A 26,081-nucleotide genomic window follows, 5' to 3' on the forward strand; every position below is an offset into this window, starting at 1 on the left:
TTAAAAATAATCAGGTTGTTAGTGTTTAGAGTCCGGAGTTCAGGGTGGCAGCGAAATAAAGCATTAATGTATCCAATGTATTCTCAGTTGTATAGCCAGGAAGATTGTTAGGTTTTAAGTATAAAGTCAAAGTGGCAATATGAGCTGCATCTATGCATCTGTACTCTAGTGACAAGTGTTACCATTACCAGTATGAACAGATAGCAGGTTCTAATTAAAGTTACAAGCCGGAGGGAATAGGCATTAAGAAAGAAAAGAATAATTCTGTGAATAAATTGCACTTGATTTACTAGTTCACAAAAAAGGTCTAAAAATTAGTATCTGAAATTACTTTAAATACAGCATCTATCAAACCACAGAACAATAATCAAGTCGACCTAATTAGAACACTTATAACTTTAAGCAGCCTGTAGCATGTTCTTATCTTGACGTGGGGAGACCAAGTAGTCCCCTAAGTGCCAGTTAATCTACAACAAACTTTTGCTGAGACCTAGAAGAACCCCCCTGCCGCAGCTACCTGCTTACTTTAGATGTCAGACTATCCAGAATGTAGTTTCTTGTACTCTCTGCATCTGCATCAAGAACAACTTCCACATGCACTGGATGAGTTGGATCATGAATGGTCCTCAGCAATTCACACAGCACTTTTTAAGAGCAATTTTATCCATAAATATAGGTTAGCCGTCATTATGTATAGGTGTCTCTTTTACTCACACTTTTGCTTACTTACTCTTCAGTATTAATTCAGGCCAGAAATCCTTCACATATGAGACAAATATTGTCTCTGCAGATACATAGCTTTTAAGATTGGACATAGACCAGATTCCTTAGGTCATGCTGAGTAGTACGATACTGTGCATATTATCAGCACCTCTGAATAGGTCACACTGCCTTGCTGGTACTGAACAGTCTTGTTCTCAGGGAAGAGTGTATTATAGCTTTAGAAAACTCAGCTAGATAATTTACAGGAAGCCGATGCTAAGGCAAATGCCTGAACCATCCAACTCTTGCTAGGTGTATTGACTATTTTCTTAATTCTCAGTGGTTTTGTGAGTGGTAGGGGTTTGGTCCCTTAAAATAAGTTGTTTTGGTTAAATTCAGTTTTGAAAGTATGTAGAGGAATGAGGCCAGTGGATTGATTAACATTGATAATATGCAGCTGTGGTCTCACCTCGAAGGCAGTGGGTTGATTGACATGGATGATGTGCAGCTGTAGCTCGTTTCTGCTAAGTAGTTAAATAGCCCTGAGTAGGCTGGGGGAGGTGGCTGGACTGAGGAGGAACAATGTGGCCTGGCCTCTGGAGGAAAGAGAAAGAGCATGGACGATAGAATCTGACCGATGGTAAAGCCTTGTTGCAGCCCGGTAGCTTGTTTGTGCTGCCACAATTGGTGCCCCGTGTGAGGCTGACTGAGTTGGACTACGACAACTGGTGCCCAATGTAGCTGAGACAAGCGGGAGAACCTGTGACCTATAACAGGCACCGTGAGAGGTGAGCTGTTGCCAACTAATCCATATGGGTGTATTGCAATATTTGTTGTCTATCTTAACTCAAATTGCAACTGAAGTGTGCTTTGACAATTTCAAGACAAGACATGCTTGGAATGATAAATTTCTAGACCCCTCTCTGTAAGTGTATTGTGAGCTGGCAATGCTAGGCCATAAACATGAATTAACAAGTTTAAAGAGTTAGAAATGCTCCACTAAGCTGAAGTATTTTGTCAAATTACCCAGATGGATGGACACTAGTAAATTTTTCTGTCTTGCCTTGAAGGGGTGGCAGTTAGTGGTGTTGGAAAGGAGTGAAATGAGAAAGGGCAGAATTAATTCTGTACCTCATTTGATTCATATTAGCCTTTTATTTTCTTCTCCATCTGTCTGTATTCCTCTTCCCTCCCAAGCATTTGAAAAAGTGTCCAGGCTCAGACTCTTCCAGCAGCCTCTAACGTGCTTGGAAACTGTTTCATATAAACTTGCATGTGTTTGTGCTTTTTCATGGAGACAACCCTGTTGCCAGCCATTCCAGCTAGGTTGAGGCTCTCCTCGGGAAGGTTTTGAGCAGTAGCTTCACGTTAAGCTACTCCTGCCTGAGAGAAATAGAGAGCCGAGTGCCAGGGTCAACATTTGCAGCAGTAGCACGACTGTAACCCAGCACTGTGTGGTGGCTTCACCTTGGCTGGGTGCCAGGTGCCCACCAAGGCCACTCTATCACACCCGCACACACCCAAGTAGACAGGGGAGAGAAAATATAACAAAACGCTCGTGGATCAATGTAAGGGCAGGGAGATCACTCAGCAATTGCCATCATGGGCAAAACAGAGTTGACTTGGGGAAATTAGTTTGATGTATTGCCATTCAGATGAGAGTAAGAAAATGAGAACTAAACCTAAAACTTAGAAACAACTTCCTCCAACTCCTCCCTTCTTCCCAGGCTTAACTTCAATCCCAATTTCTCTGCATCCTCCCCCTGAGCAGCACAGGGGAATGGAGATTATGGTCAGTTTATCACACGTTGTTCCCGTGGCTCCTTCCTCCTCATAATCTTCCCCTGCTCTAGTGTAGGGTCCCTCCCATGGGAGACGGTTCTCCCTGAACTTCTCCAACATGAGTCCTTCCCATGGACTGCAGCCCTTCACACACAGCCCCAGCCAGGGTCCCCTCCAGGGGTGCTGTCCCTCAGGCACAGGCTGCTCCAGCCTGGGTGCCCCTGGGGTCACAGGTCCTACCAGGACCCTGCCCCAGCGTGGGCTGCCCACGGGGTCACAGCCTCCTTCGGGCACCCCCTGCTCCGGCGTGGGGTCCTCCCTGAGCTGCAGGTGGGATCTCACTGTGGGCTTCACCATGGGCTGGGGGGAATCTCTGCTTCGATGCTTGGAGTCCCCCCTGCCCTCACCCTGGTGTCTGCAGGGCTGGTGTCTCACACAGCCTCGCTCCTCTCTCCAGCTGCAGTTGCTGTTGTGCAGTTTTTATCTCCTTCTTACCATGCTGTCACAGAGGTGCTGCCACCGTGGCTGATGGGCTCAGCCTCGGCCAGCGGCGGGCCGTCTCGGAGCTGGCTGGCATCGGCTCCATCGGGCATGGGGGAAGCTTCTGGTAGCTTCTCACAGAAGCCACCTCTGTGGCCCTCCACTGCTATCAAAACCTTGCCATGAAACCTAATACACACGGATACTGAAGGAAGTAGGCTGCTGTGAGCAGGTCTTCAGTGGCATGCTGAGGAGCTAACTACTCTGGTTAGCCCAATTTTGATACTTTGAGTTTCTCAGCTAGAGGCTGTGTGTGGGACATGGAGGGCCCTGAGGGTGCCCACCTTTGGCTGGAGAGCATCTACATGCCACCCTGCAGGCCCCATGGTATGGCTGGTACCATGAACCTGGCATGACATGGCCTTTCAGCAGCTTCACCTGCTCCCTTGTGTGTGATGTATGTTATGCCGAAACCTGTGGAGTTTTTGGTTCTACATACACAGGCAGCATGGATGACTCACAACACAAATGGTAAACCTGATGTCAGAGAACTCAGCTGCCATGTGATGAAACCAAAGAGCTGGGAGAAATTTTGCAGTCTGTTTTCCATAGCAAGGGGATACACGTGGGCTCACGGAGCTTTGGAAAGGCTCACAAGTGCAGCTCCTGCTGCAATGAGCCAGCTGAGGTATGGGCAGATAGCAGGTGCTGCAGGGCTTCAGTGGTGGTGTTTACACCAAGAAGTTACACAGACTCACAGGGCTTATCTCTTACCTCCAGACAAAATAGAATTATTGTCAGGACAGTAGTTTCAGCAGGGGAGGGAAGGAGCCCCTTTGTAAGCTAAATTCTGGATTATGGCATTCGTGGGTTCTGCTAGTACACGGGACAAGGCAGTGGCACCGCTTGTGGTGCTTGGCTTGCCTTGGCTCACCTCTGCTGTGGCAATGTGGCCGCACGTGTGCGGTAACAGAGCTTGGGCTGACAAAATGTCTTCAGTAACAAAAATGTATGTGTCTACAGATTAGAATTAATTATGCCCCTGAAGTAACGCCTGTTGTACCTGTGGATGATGTACCTTGGGATTTCAGTGTCTAGATTCCACCTAAGTTTCACTTTGAACAGTTAAGTGCTTTTGGAGTCTGACATCTAGCAGCTCCACATTCAGGCGTATAGTGCGGTGGGAACGTTGCCGAAAGAGATGTAACTGCTTAGAAGAAAATTGTGCCTCTCTAACATACTAAAATTAAGTCAATCATGCAGCTGCTGAGAGTAGAGGGAATGGTTGATGTAATTTATTTGGATTTTAGAAAGAAAAAAAAAAGTCCTTGTAAAAATATCCCTACCAAGAAGACATTAAAGAGAAGCAGTACTGAGAAAGTGAGAGCCAAAGTAATTGTGCATTAGAAACTAAGAGGTGGAGCAGGATTAAATGGTCAATTTTTTTTATCGTGGCAACAGGCCAATGGTATAGTGCCCCAACATGCTGTATTCAAACTGGTGCTATCTGAGAAATGGGATGAACATGCTATCTGAAAGGTGGCACTGTTTGCTGTTATCAGAGAATTATTTCAGTTAATCAGAACTAGGGAAGATTGTAAATGACCTGGATTAACAAAGTGAATAAATGGACAGTGTGATGCAGATGAAATGCAATGCTGACAAATATGAGGTTGGGCACACATTCAGGGGAGCAATCGGAAGTATTTGTAGGCTTTGCAGGGTTCTAAATTAACCATAACTATTTAGGTCATTACTTGCTATGATCAGCTTGGTGGAAAAAATTGTGTTATGAAGTCATACTATGAAAACAAAAGATGATGTGAGACCATGGGGGGGGGGCACGGAGTACAGACTAGAAAATACAATTCCATCCATAGATCAATAATAACAATTCACCTGTATTTTTTTTCCTTGCCCTATCTTTTAAAGCATACTGACAAAAAGGAATTCTATGGACTGGCAACTAAATGATTAAAGAAATGGAGGAGCTGAAAACAAGGATTTGTTTAGAAAGGAGTAAAGTAAAAGGAGGCAAAGTATTTAAAATAATGAGTGGTATAAAGAATACAAGTGAAGAAGTTTGCTTCTTTTTTGCATTAGCAAAATAAATAGAAAGTGGTATATTTAAAGGGAATGAAAATGAATTATTTTCATGAAAACCTCGTTAACCTTTGGGATTCATTCTTGTAAGCAATCATGGAGGCTGAAAGTTCAGCAGCATTATGCTACAAGAAGACTGGAACAGTTATGCCAGATAGCTATTCAATGCTGCTTATTCAGAGATCCCGCTTCTCCGTTAGAAAAGCCCGTACAGATGCTAACCTGCTGCTTCCTATATGTGAATCAGACCTTTGAATGTGCATAGATGTTTTTGTGCTCAGCTTTGCTGTCTCTAAACTGCTTGGCAGTGCAGAGTTTATATTGTGCCAGAGCTCCTACTTCAACACACAGAAGGAGGTGTGCACCCAAGGAAGAAATGGTTAAGAATTACATAAACTTTGCTGTAGAAGAGGTTTTTTGCTAAAACCACCTATTCTGAATGTTATTTCTGCAGCTGTGACTTCCCCTGTCTGGGATCCTGGACTGATGACTTCAGCAGCTGGTGCATTATATGGAATGGTCCTTTAAAATCTCCTTGCTGCTGAGTAGAGTCTTGTATGATTTTCAGTAGCATTTATAACCACTCGGGCTGCACCATGGTGTGATCTGTTTCACATGCCAGGAACTTTGATGGGGAGCGGCTGAGATTAATGGTGACATAATACAGTAAGAAGAGATATTAATGCTCTCAGGCATGAATTAACGAAAATACCATTGAGAATTTATCCTGCATGAATAAAAGGATTTGGAAGTTGTCGTTCTAAAAACCACATGAAGGATTTTACTAAAAAAAAAAAAAAGCCAACAAACCAAAACCAAACGCTCTGTTGAAAAAGACAGGGTCCTAATGAACCTTTACTCCATTTTTTTTTTTTTTTTTTTGTCAGAGCTGGATTATTGAGCTGGATCCATTAATTGAATTCCTACTAATTTACAAAGTGTTTATATAAATGAGAGGCACAGATCTCTTGCTTCCAGAGCTGTGGCTGTGCTAATTTTTATCCCCAGCTCAGTGCAAAGCTGGATTCCAACGTGTGGTGTAGTTGTGAGCAGAGACCCAGTATGCCGGTGGCATCCATAAATCTGGGGTCCTTACCTCGCTGTGCAGCCATACAGCAAGTCTTGCTTACTGAAACAGTAGCAATGCTCTTCATAGATGTGGAGAGTGACTGTTGCCATCTATTTAAAAATAAAAATCTAAGGTATGCTTTACAATGACCTCCCGGCTCTAAGTGCCTTTGCAGGGCTATAGCTAAGGTGGAACTGAAGATACTGCTGTGTCCTATCACTTTTCGTTCTTCATTGTCCCCTAGAATTTGTGAGTTAAAACCCCAGTGGACATGCTGTGTATATATAATTGTCTACCTGTAGTTTCTGGATTTAAAAAATAGTTTTATTCAGGGATAAAACTTTACACTAGCATATGTTGCTGTATAATCAAGTCTAGTGGACAAGTTTTGTCAGTTTTGAGGCAAAGTGCAATACCAGCACTACACAGGGACTGTTTACTTTTGTTAATGTCTGTTCTGAGTAGTTCAGAAAAAAAATCCTAAACAATTAGGACATAAAATATGACACATATTTTATCCATAACTTACGTCAATTTGAAACACCTTTTATTGCCTACATAAGTGAATATATGTAAACTTTATTAGTAATTTCATTTCAAATTTAAAAGAAGCAAAGGTGTATTGTAGAATTCACAGATAAAGGTTAATTTTAACTATAAAGGTATTACCAGTGTTGCATTTCTTCATGTTATGGTTCACTTGTGTAGAATTGAGATGTATTTTATATTAAACAATGCATAGCACCATTATACAACAGTTCACTAAATGCACATCCCATTTAATCTTTTGTAGGAATTAATATAACTGGACTGAAGTTACAAGGAAGAATTGAACTGAGCCAGTAGGGTTAACACTGATACTAACAGGAGATTACTAGCCATAAAAAAATTACAGCTCTTCTGAAAGACAGTGCCTAAAATAGCAGCATATCCTTGGCACCATCATAGGAACTGGTTAACTGATGACCCTGAAGAAACACTTGTTTCCATTAATTCTTCTGTCATTATTTTGCTATTCTCGAACTCTTCCTCTGAATTCTTCTGTCCTTCTGATCCCAAGACAAGATGGCAGGAACGTGAGAAGAGAACATAAAGAAATTACAATAAGCTGTCAGCTATATAATTATACTGTAACCTACTACACTGAGAAGTTACACCAACAGAAATTTGGCAAGGTATTGGCTGCTAGCTGCTAGCTAAACACAGGACACTCACTAGCATAGCATTAAAAAAAGCAGGCTCACTAAAAAGCAACATCTACTTTACAAAGAAGCTAACAAAAGAATTCCCTTATGATACTTAGGTTCAGCTGGTTCATCTTAGGTTCATCAGCTACATTTTCTTGTTTTAGGAATACTTGTTACATTTGCAATTGAATATATAGTTAAGATCACAATGCTACAAACCTTTTTCCAGCATGTAGTTTTGCCACCTTTAGTTAGACACAAAGGAGTATTTGCTTGAACTAGGGTTGAAGATTCTGCTGAAAGTTGGCGATGTTATTAGGTCATGTGTACTGTAATTACTTGAGCACCACATTTTTTAAATCCCTAAGACGTGATTTCCTAAGGTAAAAGGAAGCAAGTATGCTTTTCAGTTGCCAGACAGTCCAAGGGAATATTTTTTGCTCCAAAAAAAGTCTGCTGTATACCCTGAATCAGAACAAATTCTTATGTTGTAGAGACTTCAGATTTTTAAAGCATCTCTACTAAACAGAAGTAAACAGTTTCTGATTAAATTTTAAATGTTCCAGTGACTCTATTGCAAACATAGTACTGTTTAAGTGTTAAGGAACATACTGGCAAGACCTCCCAGTAGGGTCCATGGCGAAAGATGACTTTTTCTTCAGGAAGAGTTGCTACAGTGTCACAGTCCTGATTACAGATACATTGAGGTTACCTGAACCCCACAGTTCCATCTCAACCTGGATTTATTTTTTTTTTTTCCACAGAATTTGAATTGTTTCAACAGCAGGGAGTCTTGCCCAAAATATTCTTCTTTTTCAGTGTTTTCAAAGTGCATTGATTTATTATCCAAATGGTCTTTCAATGCATTAGAGGGTAACAATTGATACAGCTTTCAAATGAATTTTTGCTGTTACCATACAAACAGTCACAGTGGCCACAGGTGAAACCATGGCTTCTGTGGTGACAGGGCATTAATTTTGGAGTTATTTGGAAGAACACCATTTTGGAAGTGGTGACAAATGAAGTCCTTGGTGTTAGGTTTGAGAGGCCCTGGTTGAAAGGTACAGAAGAGGCTTGGGAATCAACACAACAAAGACTTCAGACTTCCAGTTTTGCCACTGATTTGTAGATAACATCTTGGGCATCAGCTGCCTTCTGCAGTTCTCAGGCCTGATAAAAATAGGGACAGTCATGCTTATTTATCTAACTCAAAACAGTGCCGTGATGGATTAATTATTTAGATACCACTCAGAGTGTTATCCAAATGCTGCTTATTCATGTTTTCCCCACTGCAACAATATATCTTCATTACTAATAATTAACTGCTAATTACTGTTGCCGAGAATATGATAGTGGTGTTTACCACCTTATTTTTAATTTTGGTACAGATGCCTACTTAAAAGTTATGTAAATATATGATATTACAGTACATTTTCCTAATGAGTTTGATCCTATTCAATTGTGCCTAGAGTAATAAATAGTAAAATGACCTCTCTTCTCTAGAGATATATAGACAGCTTCTACTGTATTCTCGACACTTGAATCATGAAATGTAAAGAAGCTATTCTAAGCAGGATGCAGCTGGGTTGAAGGACTGCTGATGCCAATTATGCTTCGTACATAATAATGCACATTTTACCTATTTGGAAAAAAAATTCACATTTATTTACTGTCAAACAGGTGTTAAACTTTACACTGGATATTAGTGATGGGCTCATTATTAACAGGTTTACACAAAGGGATGAAAAAAAGCAGAATTTTGTTGAAACAATTTACATTTCATTAGATTTTTATCATAAAATAAATTAATTACTAAATATAGGCAGAAGGAATATGGAAGAGTAATAGTTATGTTTTATTTATTTTTTTAAAGGACAGGCACCTTTTATTCACGAGAAAGCTTGTGAGAAGTGTCCAGTGTCCCCTTTACCACCCAACCCCGATTAAAGAATGAACAGGGAATTGAGTTACAATCTTTGTTAGCTAAACCAAATTTGTGCAAGGCTTGGCATAATGGGCTTCTAAAACAATTTTCTCCCCAAATTATTTTTTTGGCAATAAAAATTCAAAATGTAAGAATAAAAACTAACTTGTCAAAGCAGAACACTGTTTACAGTGAAAAGTAAGTGAAAATGGGTAGAACTTGCATTTTAAACATACTACCGTACTATGAACAGAGTGTAAGAAAAACAGCTTATAACATATGTGCAACCAAGAGCTTTTCACAATATTTTCTTCAAACCCTTTAAAATTATTTTTTAATGACAATTATCTTTCAGTTGGACACAAAGGTATTTATTTGACCCTAGCAATAGAACAAAATATAATTTCTTTAGCCATTTTCTCATGAGAACGGTTCATTGTACAGTTGAGGAAATATATGAAATAAGGCCTGTGGCTTGATTGCTAGTGGTTAGACATGTATTCAATCTTTGCCCTAATGGAAAAGATTTGCAGTGAACTGCAAACTGATGCAGAATATCTCTCCTGCTTTTGCAAGTCTTGTCAGGAATAGTAAGGTACAGTAAATTTGTCCCACAGGATTTTAGAGCCTACGCCTTGTATATAATACAATGTAGGCCTAGAAAAAAAAATGGTGCAGCCATATTTACAAATTTAGTTCACAAACTGCTGCAGTAAAATGGCTGGGAAGTGTTTGTTTATTTTTTTCACAATTTTGTTAAATTCAGCAGCAGAAGATATCTTAAAATACCTTGTTGGTATTTCTTTTCTTTGTAACAAATAATTCATTTTAGTATACTCTGTGTATATACAAAGTTTTTGTTTTATAAAAATTCACAGAACTGCGAGGTCCAGTCATCCCTGTTACTGGAGAACCACAGGGTCAACAGAATTGTCTCTTCAAGCAGATATGAGGGAGCCTGCATGGGGCCAATTAAGTCTTTTTAATACTTGTACGTGGCCTTTAATATTTCTTTGCTACACTATTAAAGGCTTGTCACTAGTTGCATTTGTCCTTCTCTAACATCCCCTTCTGGAATACATCCTTCTTTATTAATGGGAATTATATAGCCGTCGCTATTACCCCTGCTGATTTGATAGTACATCTGAAGCTGATGGCCAGCTCCTAGGTTTGGCATGCTCTTGTAGTAAATGTCCTCATTTTCGCTCCTCCTGGAGGGAGAGAGATCTTCTTCAACGTCGGGGCTGCTCTCTGGATACGGAGAGTCTCTGAGATTGGGCATGCTCGTGTAAAGAGAGTCTCTGTTGGGGGACTGGAGGTGGTCGTCAGCCTCGGCTGTCAGCTGTGAGACGTAACTGTCAGTTCCCTCGGTCTTCACTTTCTTCTGGGGCTGGTATAGAAGGGAGTGAGTCCGCTGAGGAATGAGTGGGGCCTCCAGCTCTTTGTGGTGGAGCTCCAGCCCGGGGGTGTCACTGTGCATCAAAGACGAAGCATCTGCCACGATGGCGTCATCCTCGCTACTGCTCCCGCCAATCACAGCTTTGGCTGGTAGCGTGCGCTCCAGGTTGTGGTTCTTGTTGCTGCCCCGCAGGTTGTTGTGCACTAATTCTGAAATGATCATTTTCTCAAAAGCAGTATCATTCAGGCTTAGTCCACAGTCTACAACTTGCACACTGTCATTATAGTCTCCGTTGCGCAATGAGTAGCTGTTGTTGAAATTACCATTTAGCGGTAGAGTATCCATGGCACTTGTATCCCTGGCATTGTTCAGTGAATGTCCTGAAATGGAAAAGGACAGGTCTGGTTATTGTCTGATGTGATTTCTATCACTTTTTTTTTTTTTTTTTAACAAAATTCTTTAATGTAGTTCAGGACAAAGTTGTACTTGGAAGTAAGACTTGAGAAAAGTTAGGTTATTGAACATTCCCAAATGCTAACAGTTGCACACCTTACAGGAAAGATGCATTTTAAAAATAACGTGTATTTCCTGTGGGGAATAACAGCATTTTAATTTCTTAATTTAGTGTCAATCCTGTGACTCTTCCACAAGGAACCGTTCACTCCATGCCCTTGCATATGTAATGCAAAGCAATTCATTTGGAAACATCTATGTTTTGAAGTACACCACCATGATTTAGAAAAAGAAAATTAACAGAATTTGTCCTAAACAACACTAAAAAGGAATTAAATCACAGACATAACTGAAGGTAAATGTACAACATAAACCCACATAACTGGCAAGCAACTACTTTAACAACATTTCTAACATTTTTTCCTTTTTTTTTTTTTTGAGATGAAGTAAAGAAAAGAATGAAAAAAAATGGATAAATACAAAGAATTTATGTTAAACAAGGACAGCCATCTTTCACACTACAGGGACCAGGGCCCACAAGCACCATCCAACAACACGATAGACAGCCGGTGGAATGACTCACTTTGGACAACTCACATCATGTCTGTCTGCTCAGGCTATCTGGCCTAAGAGTAGCTGATATATAAAAGAAAGTAAAATGATTTATTGTAACATGATGAAGAATTACTGAGCTTCTCAGCAACTTAGTCAGAGCAAGGGTTCAGCAAATTAGATTACTAAGCAATAACAGCTTTTCTTTTCCCACTTAATGTAATTTTTTTGCACTAATATTCTGTCTGCCAACAACGGCCCCAGGCTTCTAAAGGTCAAAGTTTGCCTGCAGTCTGCATCAGTCACAGTGACAGCACTGAATGAACAGAATAGTTAATTAAGAGTAAGGCCCACAGTTACCATGGGCATGGAAGTCAAATGCAGAAATGTTAGGAATTTCTGTACGTATGGGTCACAGAAATTAAACCAAAGAATAAATACTAGTTGTGGAATGGGAAGAGGAAATCAGCCATGGCTGATATCTCATAGCTGCTGGAGGAATGACAGATTGGGTAAGTCTGCTGGAAACATGAAAAGAAGTTTGGGGGGAGGGGGGGGAAATGAAATCTTATGATGATTAAAGTCTTTATGCTTTTGGTTTTGGCTTTTTTTTTTTTTTTTTTTTTTTTTTTTTTTTCTGGTAACACGATAAAGAAAAGGCTTTCCTATAGACACAAAGACATGTAAACTATGACAGCACAGTGCTTCCCAAGCAAAGGAAAAAGAAAGAAAGAAAAAAAAAAAAAAGACGACTGAAAGAAATTAAACAGTCTGAACCATGGAAAGTCAGATGGCTAGAGCATTCCTAGAAAATCACTTTATCTACAGATATGTCTGAAGTAAAGAAAGAATGGAGTGACTTTACTGAAATGAGACTGACCACTGTGAGGCTGCTGCATTATATGCAAGGCTTGGAGGAGTATGAGAAAAAAGTTGCTTTGGAAAAAGATTATACATTTTCCCATTTTGTGGGTTGTTTTTTTTTTCATAATTAAAGCTGCAGCTTATCCTAGAAAATTCAATCTTCTCTGGAAATATTGTTTTCAATTAAAAAGTAATTGCATTTTCTCATGAAAAGATTTTTGTCTTCAACTTTAAAAAATAAGAGTAATAATTTCCAAATAAATTCTGAATAATTTGCAAATCATTTTGTATTTTTGTTAACTCCTCTCCATGTGTACTGATTTAAACAGTGATGAGGGTTGTTTGAAAGGTCTCTTTAGCTTTGATTAAACAACTCTGTAGTTTTGCAATTTCATATATGTTCCAAGATTTTTCTTGCAATGGATTTAGCTGTGCAGAACATATGGCATTTATAAAAGTAGACAACACATGGACCACATGCTGGCATTCATTTCCCTCGTGAAAGTGATTTAATTCTATAATTTTAATTCTCTTTTTGTCTGCTAAACAGATACCAAAATATATCTGATAATCCAAAATGAGTTTTCTATTATATACTGCAGAGTTAAGCATGCTAGAATATATTCAAATTGGTTTGACGAGGTAAATTTTGTTGCCCATGATCAGGTAATTCATTTGAAATCTTTTCATAGCCTGTAGCAAGATTACTGTGGGAATTTAAAAATGTAAGTAAATTGTTAAGCATTTCTGCTTGACACTGCTTTGGTTTTAAACAGCAAATTATTTCAGCATTGTGTAACTTCTGTTACCAATAGGGTTTGCTACAGACTCATGTTGTTTCCCAAAAAGCAATATGCAAGTACTTTTTGAATGTGGAAACATTTCATTTGCAAATTGTGAACCACTTGCCCGCTGAGTCTACTTCATGACCGCTAGTTATGTTTTAATTGTGCCCATTAAAAATCATGCTGAAAAAATTTACATTTGATAGGCAAAGTTAAGTTTTACTCCCATACTTGTCTCTCTGTAGGTTGCTAGAGGAAAGCATAAGGAAAGTAAGAAAACAAGAGAATGAAAATAGAAACTACAGTTCAGTTAAAAGGAAACTTGAAATAAAAACTGGAAACAAGGTTTTATGATCTCTTTATCAAGGATTTACCATTCCAGTTATACTAAAGTGATCTTATGACTCATCAAACAGTAACTGCTAGATATTACTGATGAATTGCACCGTAGTTAAAAAAGGCAACTAGATAATGCAACAACGAAATGTTGCATAGGTAAGTGATGACACCCTTTATTCCTACAGAACTAAACTGTTCTAAATGTTAATCTCAAGATTTTCCTACAGGAAAATGATCTACCATAAAGCTGCACTATACTATAGTTTAGATCTGTTTGACGCTGGATACAATTTTCTGCGCTGGCGTATCCAAAGGTGTCAAGATGCCTTGCACTGCTTTAGTATCTAGTCCATTCTATAAGCAGTTTTTTTCAGCAAGCTTTAGTCAACCTTATATTGTATAGACATGATACCTCTAAGTGATAAATATCTTGAAGATGGGCTCTCGGACCATGTGGTGTCAGTCCTGTAATAGTATATTAAGATTTATGCCACCTGTGTTAAAAACATGGATAATTATTGGTAAATACTGTTATGGCAAAGGCATTACTATAATATAGTGCAGTTTTACAAGCTGACATCAGCAATACTGTATTTCTCGAACTGACAGAAATTCAGGGTATTGCAACTTGAGTTTCTATCTAGGGAAAAGAAGGGATTTGGAGCAAGCCAAGAAAAGCGGTTTTATTCAGGAAGTATAAGCACACCTGGTGAGTTAAACACAGGAGCTGAAGGGGCATTACATACAACTGTTTCAGCGAGCAATGTGTTATAGGGGTTGTTAGTGCCGTGTGGTCGAAGAAGAGGGTTTGTTAGTAGGTAATTGCCAGTCATTCCTAAAGCAAAAGAAACAGAAAAAAAATGTCAGTTCTTTAATTTGAGGCTGACAGTTTCAATAAAGAATATTTTTATTCATCATGAATCATGTAGGACTTGTCAAATGTAATTCAGCTGAAAATTTCTGAATGTATTTGAGCTATGTATTTGAAATGGGAGCAGGAAAATAGTTAAGATCCCAGTCATTCACAGGTGCTGTCCCAATCCCCAAAGTAAACATCTGGTGAGAGTGACATTTACTAATGTATACACAATCACTGTTACACAAGAATAGCAATTAAATGTGTAGAGATCAAGGTACTACATAAAGCTATTGTAACTTTAAAAATGATCGTATGGAATGTTGCTGTCCAGAATACGGAGAACTGAATTTCTTGAGTTGAAAGGTATTGAAAAATCTCTTATGACAGGATCAGAGCTGTTATTCGCTTTATTAAAAACACACGGATAGTGGAAGGGAATTGCTGTTTTCAAACAGACAGTGGATGACAAACTGCAAGAAGCATATCTTAGTATATGCAAAAGTATGCATGCTGAGGGGAAAGCAAAATATTTGCTCTAAGAAATCAGAGCATTCACATTTTCTCCCGGGACATTCATGCTGCAAATTTATCTGCCAGGTTTTAAAAAAGAATTCCCTGAATGACAAATTTTCTTTAAACAATCAGTTTACAAACAAAGTTAAGATGAAGCAAAATACTACACGAACAGATTTATTTTTTTTTTAAACCCATTTTACAAGTTATTCCAACATCATTTAAACAACTCTTGGAATAATTAGGAAAATAATCAGACTATTTTGAGAAATTATTAAAAAGTCAATTAATCTCTGATTTCTAGCTACTAGAAGAAAAATGTGTTGGAATAATGACCAAAAATAAAACCCCCAAAAACACCACCAAAAACCAAACCACGTAAAATGCTGTGATTTAAAACTTACTTTAAACATTTCATTAAAGTAAAATTCCACTTTCTTTTCTATTGCATTGCACAGCAGTATATCAGGATCAGTGTATTACTGACCCAAGCACTGCTAAAGAGCCAGCTATATTTTTATAGTATGGATATTTTTATTTGGCAAGGAAGAGACAGCATATATTCCAAATACTAATGCTTTTTACTACTCTAGATACTTAGTAGCAGGAATGAGCAGAAAATTCTAAGATTCAGGGAATTATTGCCTGATTATGCTAATAATCTCACTGGCAAGTTTGTATCTGTGAACAACTAAAAAGGTTTTATCGTAGCTTTTTTCAGTTGTAATATACTTATTACTAGAAATACTAACTGAAATATATTCTGCTTGGGGTTCGGGGTTTTTTTTTTGTGTACTATGTTTAATCTTGGTTAGAATTATTACTTGTAATTTATAGTTAAGAGAATTATTATTTTCAATCCAAAATTTTTTGCCACCATTAAAGGCTTGACTTTTAAGGAAAAATGACACTTGCCATTAATTATTAAACTAGCTTGTATGTATGGATCACTGAGATAGTTACAATATTATAATTGAATAAAAACTGTATCAGTTTTTCTAATAGTGACAGAACATTGCCAGTGGCTTGAGACAAGAACTCTGAAATAGGGAGAAACTTCCAAGACCTCTGTTCAACTCTGAATTAACTGAGGGTGCATCATGATTAAAGCAAACCTCAGGATTCAGAGACATCCAGTTAGGGTGAAATCCCAGACTTTTATCTACTGTATTTACAGGATTTTAGTAAGACACTGGAAGGGAATGTACTTCTTTCTTGGGCATGAAAAATATAAATTTTCTACTTGGAAGAGTTTATTTATTTTGACTTTGTCAGAGGAACATACAAGATTCAGGTGAGGGGAGCAGTGAGACACACAGGTCTTACCCACTTTCTATAAGCTAAATAGCAAAAATAGAATCACGCTTTCTGAAATTTTTTCTTTTGCAAAATACCACACTTTTTACTTTCAAAGTGAATGTAAATTAAGTACATGTCCCTACTACCAAATCTTGAAAAAAAAACCCAAAAAACCCAAGGGAAGAAAACTTGCTGGTTGTGGTTGATGACTGCTTTATAGCTCCCTGACGGGGGAATTTTCCGTTTGAAACTTCCTGAGTTAAGCAGGAGCTGGTTGCAATGAGATCAGGGCTACGTGTTCTTCTAGGGATGTGGGTGGAAGAACAGGCTTTGAACTTGGCTTGCACAGAGCAGTCTTCCCTCCTCTGCTAGCGCAAACTACCTCAAAAAGACACAGGGGGAAGGGGAGAAAGGAAGGGACATTCTGTCTTAGTTAATACCCTTGTTTTCTAACTGGACATGAGAATGAGGTTACAAATTTCAAAGTCTATTTGAGCTGAGAAATTTTGAGTTTTGGCTTCTCTGTGCCTGAAAATCTGGATTCTATCCCATGTGACAGACACGATGCTCTTTGAAATAGAAAAGATAAATGCTTCACAGACATCTTTTGCATAGAAATGATATCAATTAGTTTTCACTGGGAAAATTTCTGCACCTAAAAATCATAGTCAAATATGCATTAAAATGTTACTGCACTCATATTTCTGTTTCAGATTTAACCTATAAAGGTTAGGAAAGATTTAAAATTGTGATCTGCTTTTAAGTTAAATTATTGATGAGACTTATTTAAATACATTCCCACGAATGGAGGAATTAAACTTCTATAACAGGGGGCCAGTTGAGGGAACACAGTTTAAAGGTGCTGGTGGATGACTTTAAAACTCTGCTTTTAGAGAACGTTTTTTCCAGATTTTTTTTTTTCCAAAACATTCTTTTCAATTCTTCTGCATTAAATGATATAAAATCTGCATAAAATTTAAGGCTTCTAAAACTGAAATGTTCCCAGTGACTGACCTTGATTAAGTGTTGAAGTGCTGTTGATGTCACCTGAGATAAAAGACGATTCAGATTGTTTTCTCACAGTGTCATTCCACATCCTCCTTATACGACTCTGTTAACATAAAGCAGTGAGACGGAAGCATAGTAAGTTACAAAAAGATTTTTAGAATGCACCATTTTGTAGTTATGTAGAATATTTGTGTTTATTCTGGCCTAAAGCAAGCTGTTCTTTTAGCATTTAGTGAAACTCCTTCTTTTGTTATTATTAAATAATTTTTAAAATTTCATTTAAATGAAGCATAATGGTATAAACCTTCCTACAAACCAGCCCCTAATTACAAGAAAAGTAAGGTGTTTGCATTAGACCAAAGTAAAAGGAAATATTTAAATAGAAATCAATTTGACTATGCAGAAGTATGTACTTGCCATCTAAATGATAATAATGAGAAGACAATTAGTGCTTTGATTGGAACATATCTCAGTAGGCTTTTTATAAATAAGGTTAATTAAAAGATGCTGTCAAAATCTCTCTTACCTGTGTGCCAGAGGAATAGCGAGCGCTAGTTCTTGTTGTTGATGCCTTCACTGAACTGTGGGGACTCTCAGTTGGTAGTCCACCACAGCAGTAGGAATGTCGGAAGCATTTGCCGTATTCCTTACGTACCTGCGGGGGAAGAAAAGATTACTTAGCACACAAGAATAGTGTTAAATTTCTCCACTGGCAAAAACACGTGAGTCCTGCATTGAAACTACTCACACACTTTTCAAGCGAACGGATAATTCTTGCTTGTTTAATTGTTGGCTGTTACCAAAATCAGGTACTTTTCCCTACTTGGTGGCAGCATTATCAGGTATCCAGAATTTTTGAACAAGTTGGTTCCAAGTTATACACATTTCATTTAGATGTTTCTGAACTACCGTTACTGAACAATTTATGGGATTATTTTTATCTCGTTTTCATGTTGTAGATTAATATAGTTAAGTTTATTTGAATTGAATGCTGGCTGAAAATGGTCTCTTTTATATGAGCTTTTGGTGAAGAAGCCACATAAATCCTGTCTTCCCATCCCAGCATGCAAGAAGGGCTGAGGTAACTAGCCTTTGCCCTACTCGGTACTGCCCATTATGTCAGCCCTCCAAGAAAGTGTGAAAACCTGCAATGACTATAAAGGCATTTTCATATAAAGTTACTCTGCGTAACTCAAACAGCTGCCAGTTCATATGGTCACACCTGCTTTGGGATTGCACACAGCTCACAAACACCGCTGCCCCACTCTAGGCAGAGCACCAGCTCTGCCGGCAGAGGCACCGTCAGTGTCCCAGAGTCAAATTTTGAATCGTATGGCTGGGAACTGAAACATCTTTCACTTCTAGAACCAAAAAATAAAATCCTAATTACTGCCTTTGCTGAACCTAGAAAACTGAATATACCTATGTATATGACATTTTTGTCTGACAGAGCAACAAAACTGATGAATGATTCCAGTATTTGGCCTGCATTTATTCACCTCCTGTTTCCAATGACCTACTGGAAACATTAGTTTTGCAATTTCTGTGTTAACGTTTGTCATGAAAGTATTCAACATTAATTTACAGAGCAGTTAATTCTCTCGTATTCAGTGACTGCCGCACTGACTGCTATTATAGTGTGTACTAGGAGAGCGCATACACATCTTGGCAGCATGACAGCATCAGTAAAAGGACACAGTGGATAAAATTCGTAAAGATGTGTAGGTCTAAATTCGTAAATCTTCCCAAGTACATGGGACTCTAAATGTCTCTTCTACTTCTACATCAATGAGACTCCTACATTTCTGGGAAAAGTGGGATTTTAGATAATCTGGAAATTCTGCTTGACCTATGAAAATATAAGATAGAAAGTAAGTTATGTGCATGTAAAAAGGGGAGAGGGGAAAATGCAAGATTTACATGTCATGTGTTGTTTCCAATATTACAAGAATTTTACTCATGGAATATACATGTGACGTTTCTATAAACTGGAAGGTTGAAGAACATATGAAGAACATAAAAGTCTTAATTTCAAGCTAGGGACAATAACTTATCTTTTTATAAAAGTATATGTTCATATTTTAAGTGAAGCCCTATCCATATCAGCACAAAAGACACATAAAAAAATGGAAACAGAAATGCACAGACATAGAATTATAATCTTTAACTCTGTAGTCTGAAGAACTTAAAATCTATATATATATCATCACTAGATGGTATAACACCTAAGAAAATACATTCCTGAACACTAATGGATATTAAATGCTCTAAACCACTACATAGCAGAGACAATAGCAATCAAAACTGTATTTTTACCCAAATACCACCCTCCAGGGCTGGTTTTGCCTAATGCCTATATTGCAGTGAATGTACATTATCTGTCAGTACTGTGCATTCCACTGTCATTATTTCTAAATTATAGCTTGTTGGAAACTGATGGAAGCAACAGCACTATCATCTTGTCAGAACTGGAAACATAATAGTTTTCACTTTCACAATTCTATTTCTCTGTTCAATTTAGTGACCAACCAGTAATAACAGAATAAAAAGACTACATTAGCTATGCAGACAGAGAATAGGATGATATCCCGTCAAAGGCATCAAAACTTAAAAATCTTAAATGGCAGCTTTAACATTCTTTCAGGTATAAATCTTATTGCTCTAGGTTATGCTTTTTCACACTTGACTGGTATTTTAATATTGCTTTTTGCTGACTCCACTTAATAGAAAAACAATGCACAGCTGTAAAAAGAAATAAAAAGGAAATCTGTTTTTGATTTTCAAGTCCAATACAAGTGGTAGAAAGGGCAACATTATATGAAGCCCTAATCTAAAAATTATTTGCATTTTGAGAATGTTTGCATTTTCTTCCCTCTCTTCTTTTCTTAGGCTTCATCTCCTCTCTAAGTGTGCTTCTGCTCTCTCAAAACGAGAGGACTGCCGTGTTCATATGGATAAAATTCTTTCTGTCTACCAGATCTTTTCCTAAAACATGGCTGAATGCCATTGTCTACACCAGATTTAGAGATGCTGAGATTGTTGGAGCTGGTACAGTCGAGAACATGCAAGAATGTGATTTTTGTACTTACACAGCAATACTATATCCAATGGTCTCCAACCATTTTATAAATATCAGTTAATTATGTCCCTGGTGAGCTAATTATAATGGGAGTTAATAACTGCTAGGTCTCCAGCCTAAAACGGGTAAAAATATTTAGAATCTAAATATTGCAAATTGGGTATTTCCAAATATAGGACATTTTATGCATTTTATGTTAAATTTTTTGGGGAGAGATTTTTTGATGTTTACCCTTCCTCTCAACTTTTGTTACTTTCCTTTGCCATGCCTTCCAACACTTTTGGAGCTTTTTTATTTCATCCTTCACTGAAGAACCTCTAAGACATCTTTGGAAGCAGTCCCCACCCTCAGTCTGGGTAAGAGAAGGGGTGCAGTGAACCCAAAGAGAATCCCACTCAGTTGTGCCCTTCACTTTCTTCTCTGCCATTCGCTCCTCTCTCCCCTGCAAGCCTTCTCTCTCCCCAGCACATCTGCTTCTTCTGGGCTCATCTGCTCCCATCAGGCAAAGGGGAGCAGAACTAATTTAGCACATCCCACTCATGAAGGAAGCCTCGTGCCAGGGGATTCCAGTTTTTCCAGTTTAAGAGCATGAAGCTGTTGGATTGCTAGGGGAGGCAAACACTTGAAAAAACTAGTCATGCTGGCATCTTTGGAAAACTCTCCCCGTTAGCAGCTGTCTAGTGTTAATGACTACTTTTTTCTAAAAAATGTGTGTGTCGAAGTTCATAATAAAATTAATTTTTACATCTCGCTTAATTTGGTAATGAACAAGCACTCATAATATAATCTCTGTCTATCACCCATAGCTTTATGTGGCAACTTAATGGGATCTCAGGAGAGGTCCTCTGTCTTGATCTGAGAAAGAGAGAGAGTTTGAGATGGGCTGATACTGTAAATGATCCTTTGTTTGCAGTGCTGCAGTGAAGGAAGGTTTTGTTTCAGGTGCACATAAAAGACTTTTGGCTGTAAGTCCAGACTAATATGTACCACATTACTGATGTTAAACAGTGCATTTTCTATAGCAATTTCCTTCCCAAAGCCTCAACACTTTCCAGGCTCAGGTTGGAAATGTTGCATCCCTTTTAAACCCCCCCAGGCCAGGCAGCAGTTATATGACTCCCACAATTATGCCCAGCAAGAACTGCTTTTGAATCCTAGTCCTCTCCCCAAACTACTTTAAAATACTCCAGTTCTTGACACTATTTTTAAAGAAATATATGTGATATTTTAAAAGAGTTAGGGAACACACATCTGTGTTTTCAGTAACTTACTTTCTTTTGAAGGGCACAATGAAAGATGAAAATAAACATTCCTTGGAAAGCATTAAATACTGTGAAGAGATAGGTCATCACAACAGTCCCCTCATTGATAAACAGCAGGCCAAATGACCATGTTAGGCCAAGGAGACACAGGAGAGCAAACGCACCCAGGACCCAGGATCTGTAAAAAAAAATTCATTTTAGTAACATTACTTATGAGAATGCCCATCACCAAATCCAATATTAACATTTCAGTTCCCGCAGTTGACTTTTACTAGATTCATATTCAAATGTAAAAATTCCTTGGGTTTAACCTTTTATCTACTAAAGAAAGAACAATTCCATTTAGCACTTTTAGTCTCCAGTGAAAACAGCAAGAGTAGATAGACCTTTTTCTTTCTCAAGAACTGCATAGGATGTCAAAACTATTTTGAAATGCAGAAGTATAGCACAAGCCCCAGCTACTCCACTGCTTTATCTGCTTTTAGAAAAGAGATTGATAAATCTGGCTTAGCCACTAATCACACCATAGATTTTAAACAGTGGTGCTGCCATATGACACCAAATAACGTAACACAAATGCACAAAGGTTAAACAGCAGATTAAAAGCCTAGAGCCCAAATCTTTAATGCTCCGATAAACTCAGCTAAACTGAAGCTAGATGATCTAACTTCCGCATGAAGAAACCCTGCTGAAACGTGACAAAAATATGGATACTGCTCTACAGAATAGTCTAAAAAAGATTCCATCATGAATAGGTTAAGGAAAAGGAATTGTAGAGAACGGCACAGAATGAAAGGGAAAGGGAATTTAGTCAGTGAATTCCACATCTAACTAATGATCTTACTTGATAAATGGCTTATTATCTTCATAGCTAGAAAGCATTATAAGCAGAAAAGAGAAACAAAATTATTAGACAGAATTGAAACAGAAATTAATAAGAGCATTTTTAATTGTCTATAAAAATTAGTCAAAATTAGGAAATTCAAAATGCAGAGGCAAGCAATTTAAAATTATAAAGGCATATAATAGTTAAAAATTCTTTAGCAAATCAGGTATCTCAAAACTAATTAATTAAAATTAAGGGAAATCCACAATATTGACCGAGTTTGTAAAGTTAAAAATCATGCTAGAAATTTGTTAATGTAGGGTTCTATCTTACCCAGGTAAGTCCGTATTATAGTAGCCATCACAAACACGGTAATTACTGGTGTGGATGAGAAGACAGAAAGAGGAAAAGGAAGAAAAGAGAGAGATGCTAAAGATTAGCTCTCTCTCTCATCATGCAACATGCAATGAAGCTGATACTGACCTATCTAGAACATCTAGTTCACAACGTTAGCCTTACTGAAAATCTCCCTTCACCATTTTCAACATTCAAAGCAAATCTGTAAGACCCTTTCACATCCAACCCTCAGTGTTAGAAAGTTGCACCATCCCTTCAGTGTTGATAACAAAAACCTTCAGTACAACATAAAGCTATACAGAATACAGTCAAAGACTATCTAAAGAAGCATGAGCTGCCAAAGCCTTGTTAATTATATAACACAATATTACTCTGCAAAAGGGATACTGCAGTACAGCACCATGATAAACATTTGTTAAATTAGCATGAAAACAGCAGATAATCTTCAAGTTAACAATAATAATAGAGTCAATTCTCTTGGGAGAACAGGATTACGAGTAGAAACTGCTCAGAATCCCTAAATCAAAAAGTCATTTAACAAAACAAACTTAATATAATCGTATCAGCCATGCAAACAGGAACATCATTTTTGAACTGCATTTTAAATGCAAATGAAATTACTACAGTGCTGTGGCATTTCCGTGAAACAGTTTATTGGCACTAGTTCCAGGCTGAAATTATCTAATTTTGACCAGCATTTGTGACATTACAGCAACAATGTGACGAAAGCAGGATTGGCTCTGTTTGCTTCTAATTGACATCTGCAGTTGCTGGGAGACAATGGCATGTGCTCCTAATGGAGAGTAGCTTTCAATCAGTTCAGCAATCAGAAAATAATCATAGTTCTCATACTTGAACACAAAGCACTTACTTAATGTTTTCCAACCTGCTAGAGTCTGGTTTCAAAGTGTTTGAGTGCTTCACCATTTTGCACAATGTGATCACCAGGAAGATAAGATTCAGCTGTCAAAACAGATAAGAATGAAATTAAACTACTTCAAGTAATAGGCTGAATAATGATGATGTTACAGACTAAACAAAAACTCTGTAATTTATTTTCAAATATATAGTGAAACTGCGTAACTCTATCAAACAGCCTGTAAAAGGTGATTGCAAATACAGACGAGAGGAAAAAAATGTTAAAAGCCCTTGTTTCACTTTATTTTCCAAATTCACCACATCATCACGAATGACCGTATTTAGCTCATGTCCAACACCTGTCATTGTCAGCCTAGCTCTGCTTCCCAGCATGTTGTGCTCAACCCCTGCTCACCTTTGCCTGTCACCTCTGGCCCTGTTCTCTAGCTCACTGACTTTCTCTGAGGACTACAGTCACCCCTTTACTGTACCATACTAGTTGTCGTTTTATCACCCTGTCCTGCTTCTGGAATGTTTTTCACCTTTGCTGGTTTCTCCCTTTCTGTTTTTTTTTTTTATTCCCTTTTGTTCTCACAAATTCCACTGGGGTCTTGAAAAACAGCTTAAATGTAACTGAAGAAAAGGAAAAAGAGAAAGAAAAAAACCAGAAAAAGACAAAGAAACACAAAGATGTAGCAAATGCATCAAACTTAACAGTGCCATAGGCATACGCTGGCGGTGCACCCTCCTACTGCCCTCTTTCCCTTTGTAGTCTGGATTCTGCTGAAGCAAGACTGCATGCCACTTGAAGGGAAGGACTATGCTGTCTCATTCTTGTTGTGTCATTCATATAGATGACACCGGGAAAGATACAGAAGTATAAAAAAGATAATTTTATATTGTTTTCCTACTGTGAAACAGAATCACAGACACCAAAGATACTAGGTGCCTTTCTCCTATCAATTTCAAAGCATGTGAAGAGCACAGGTCAGCCAAATACAAGGATGCCCACAGAATATGGGTCGAGAAGTGTTATAAAGTTAATTTGAGTAATTAGTACATGCTGTCCTGTATCAATGCAAACAGTTCAAATAAAGTCATACATTTGAAAACAGTAAAAGCTATGTCCTTTCAGGGAGAAGACACACCTCCTCATCTACTATTGCAATGGTCCACAAGAAATAGCCGAATTGATAGCTAAGGGAAGATGGGAGAATATGCTCAAACATCCTTATAACACATATATTAGATCGATTATAAATCCATTCTTACAGCCTTCCGTATACATCTGCAACTGGTTACTGAAGGAGAACCCCAGTTTCTACTTTTGGGGAGCCTTTGGTTTGAGACAGCATCAAAATCCTCACCATTTTTGTAACACTGAGGATACCAGTTCATATCAGATGTGTTCCTACAGCTGTGCCACAATGGTCATAAATGTCGCTCAATTCCTAATAAAGAGCAGGTCTTAACAATCTTGAAAATATGAGTATTTTGAAGGCTCTGATCAGCGTCTGTTAATAATGACACGTATTATAGAAATAATTCCTACTGCTAAGGGCAATCAAGTTATCACTGCTGCTGCTGTCTTAAAATCAGGATGGACGGCATGAACTACAATGCAGTTCTCAACACCAGAACAGTGTTTGTCAGCTTTTGACCTCATCAGTCCTTGTTCAAAGTAAAACGTTTTTACAGTTGTATCTTGAGATTAATACAAAAAGTGCATGTGATACAAATAACAAAAATAAGCTTTTATAATTTATTTCTGTCTGTGTGTCAAGAACTGATAGAAAATACTTGACCTTTAAGTGGAGGTATGTACATGGGGTGGGTTAAGCACGATTTTCATTGCTGCAAAATGTAACAGAAGCATCAGTATCTCATGACCATGCTGATTACCTTTTATGATTCTTACTTAATGACTAACCAGCTGAGAAACGCTTCATAACATCATTGCGATCATTTTATTCCTCTTATCTAGGTTGTCACTGCACTGTGTAAGTTCCTTGGGTGAGAAAACAAGTTGCTTCTCTCCCTGGTCTCTGCAGTAGGCAGGACAGGGGCTGTGTGAGTGACCTCACCCTCAGTTCCATGCCTTTGCAGGAAAACTTTCTTTTTCTATATCTGAAAAAGTTTCTTACACATTTTGGTAGCTGACATAACATGAACTTCTCCAGACTTTAAAAAAAAAAAAAAAAAAAAAAAAATAGTAACTTCAATTTACTTTTTGTGAAAACAAACAGATTAAGAGCTAAGACACATGCCCCATGCCAATCCTAACAAGTAAATCAACTTTGGCTGCAACCTATGCAAACGGGAGTGCACAATCCAGTTCAGAATAGTATTTATAGCACAGCTGGAAGCTAATCCTTGCCTAA

General features: G+C 38.1%; 1 protein-coding gene across 22 annotated transcripts in view; it reads right to left on the bottom strand.

The window, feature by feature from the left end:
* Positions 1–8,965: 8,965 nt before the first annotated feature.
* Positions 8,966–26,081, bottom strand: part of ADGRL2 (adhesion G protein-coupled receptor L2) — a 179,620-nt gene continuing 162,504 nt past the window's right edge. For 5 of the 22 annotated variants that reach the window (XM_040610963.1, XM_040610964.1, XM_040610965.1 and 2 more), the window contains 8 exons: positions 23,714–23,805; positions 22,819–22,863; positions 22,504–22,530; positions 21,669–21,837; positions 17,845–17,973; positions 17,325–17,421; positions 14,346–14,474; positions 8,966–11,026 (listed from right to left, as the gene is read on the bottom strand). In XM_040610963.1, the coding sequence (XP_040466897.1) occupies positions 10,272–11,026; positions 14,346–14,474; positions 17,325–17,421; positions 17,845–17,973; positions 21,669–21,837; positions 22,504–22,530; positions 22,819–22,863; positions 23,714–23,805 (1,443 nt within the window). In that variant the 3' untranslated portion in view covers positions 8,966–10,271. Of the gene's footprint in view, positions 11,027–11,682; positions 11,736–14,051; positions 14,134–14,345; positions 14,475–17,324; positions 17,422–17,844; positions 17,974–21,668; positions 21,838–22,503; positions 22,531–22,818; positions 22,864–23,713; positions 23,806–26,081 lie in introns of all 22 variants that reach the window. The other 17 variants (XM_040610972.1, XM_040610970.1, XM_040610971.1 and 14 more) reach the window with 10 other exon arrangements.

The sequence above is a fragment of the Falco naumanni genome, chromosome 11 (genome assembly GCF_017639655.2).
Source record: "Falco naumanni isolate bFalNau1 chromosome 11, bFalNau1.pat, whole genome shotgun sequence".
NCBI classification, from domain to species: domain Eukaryota; kingdom Metazoa; phylum Chordata; class Aves; order Falconiformes; family Falconidae; genus Falco; species Falco naumanni.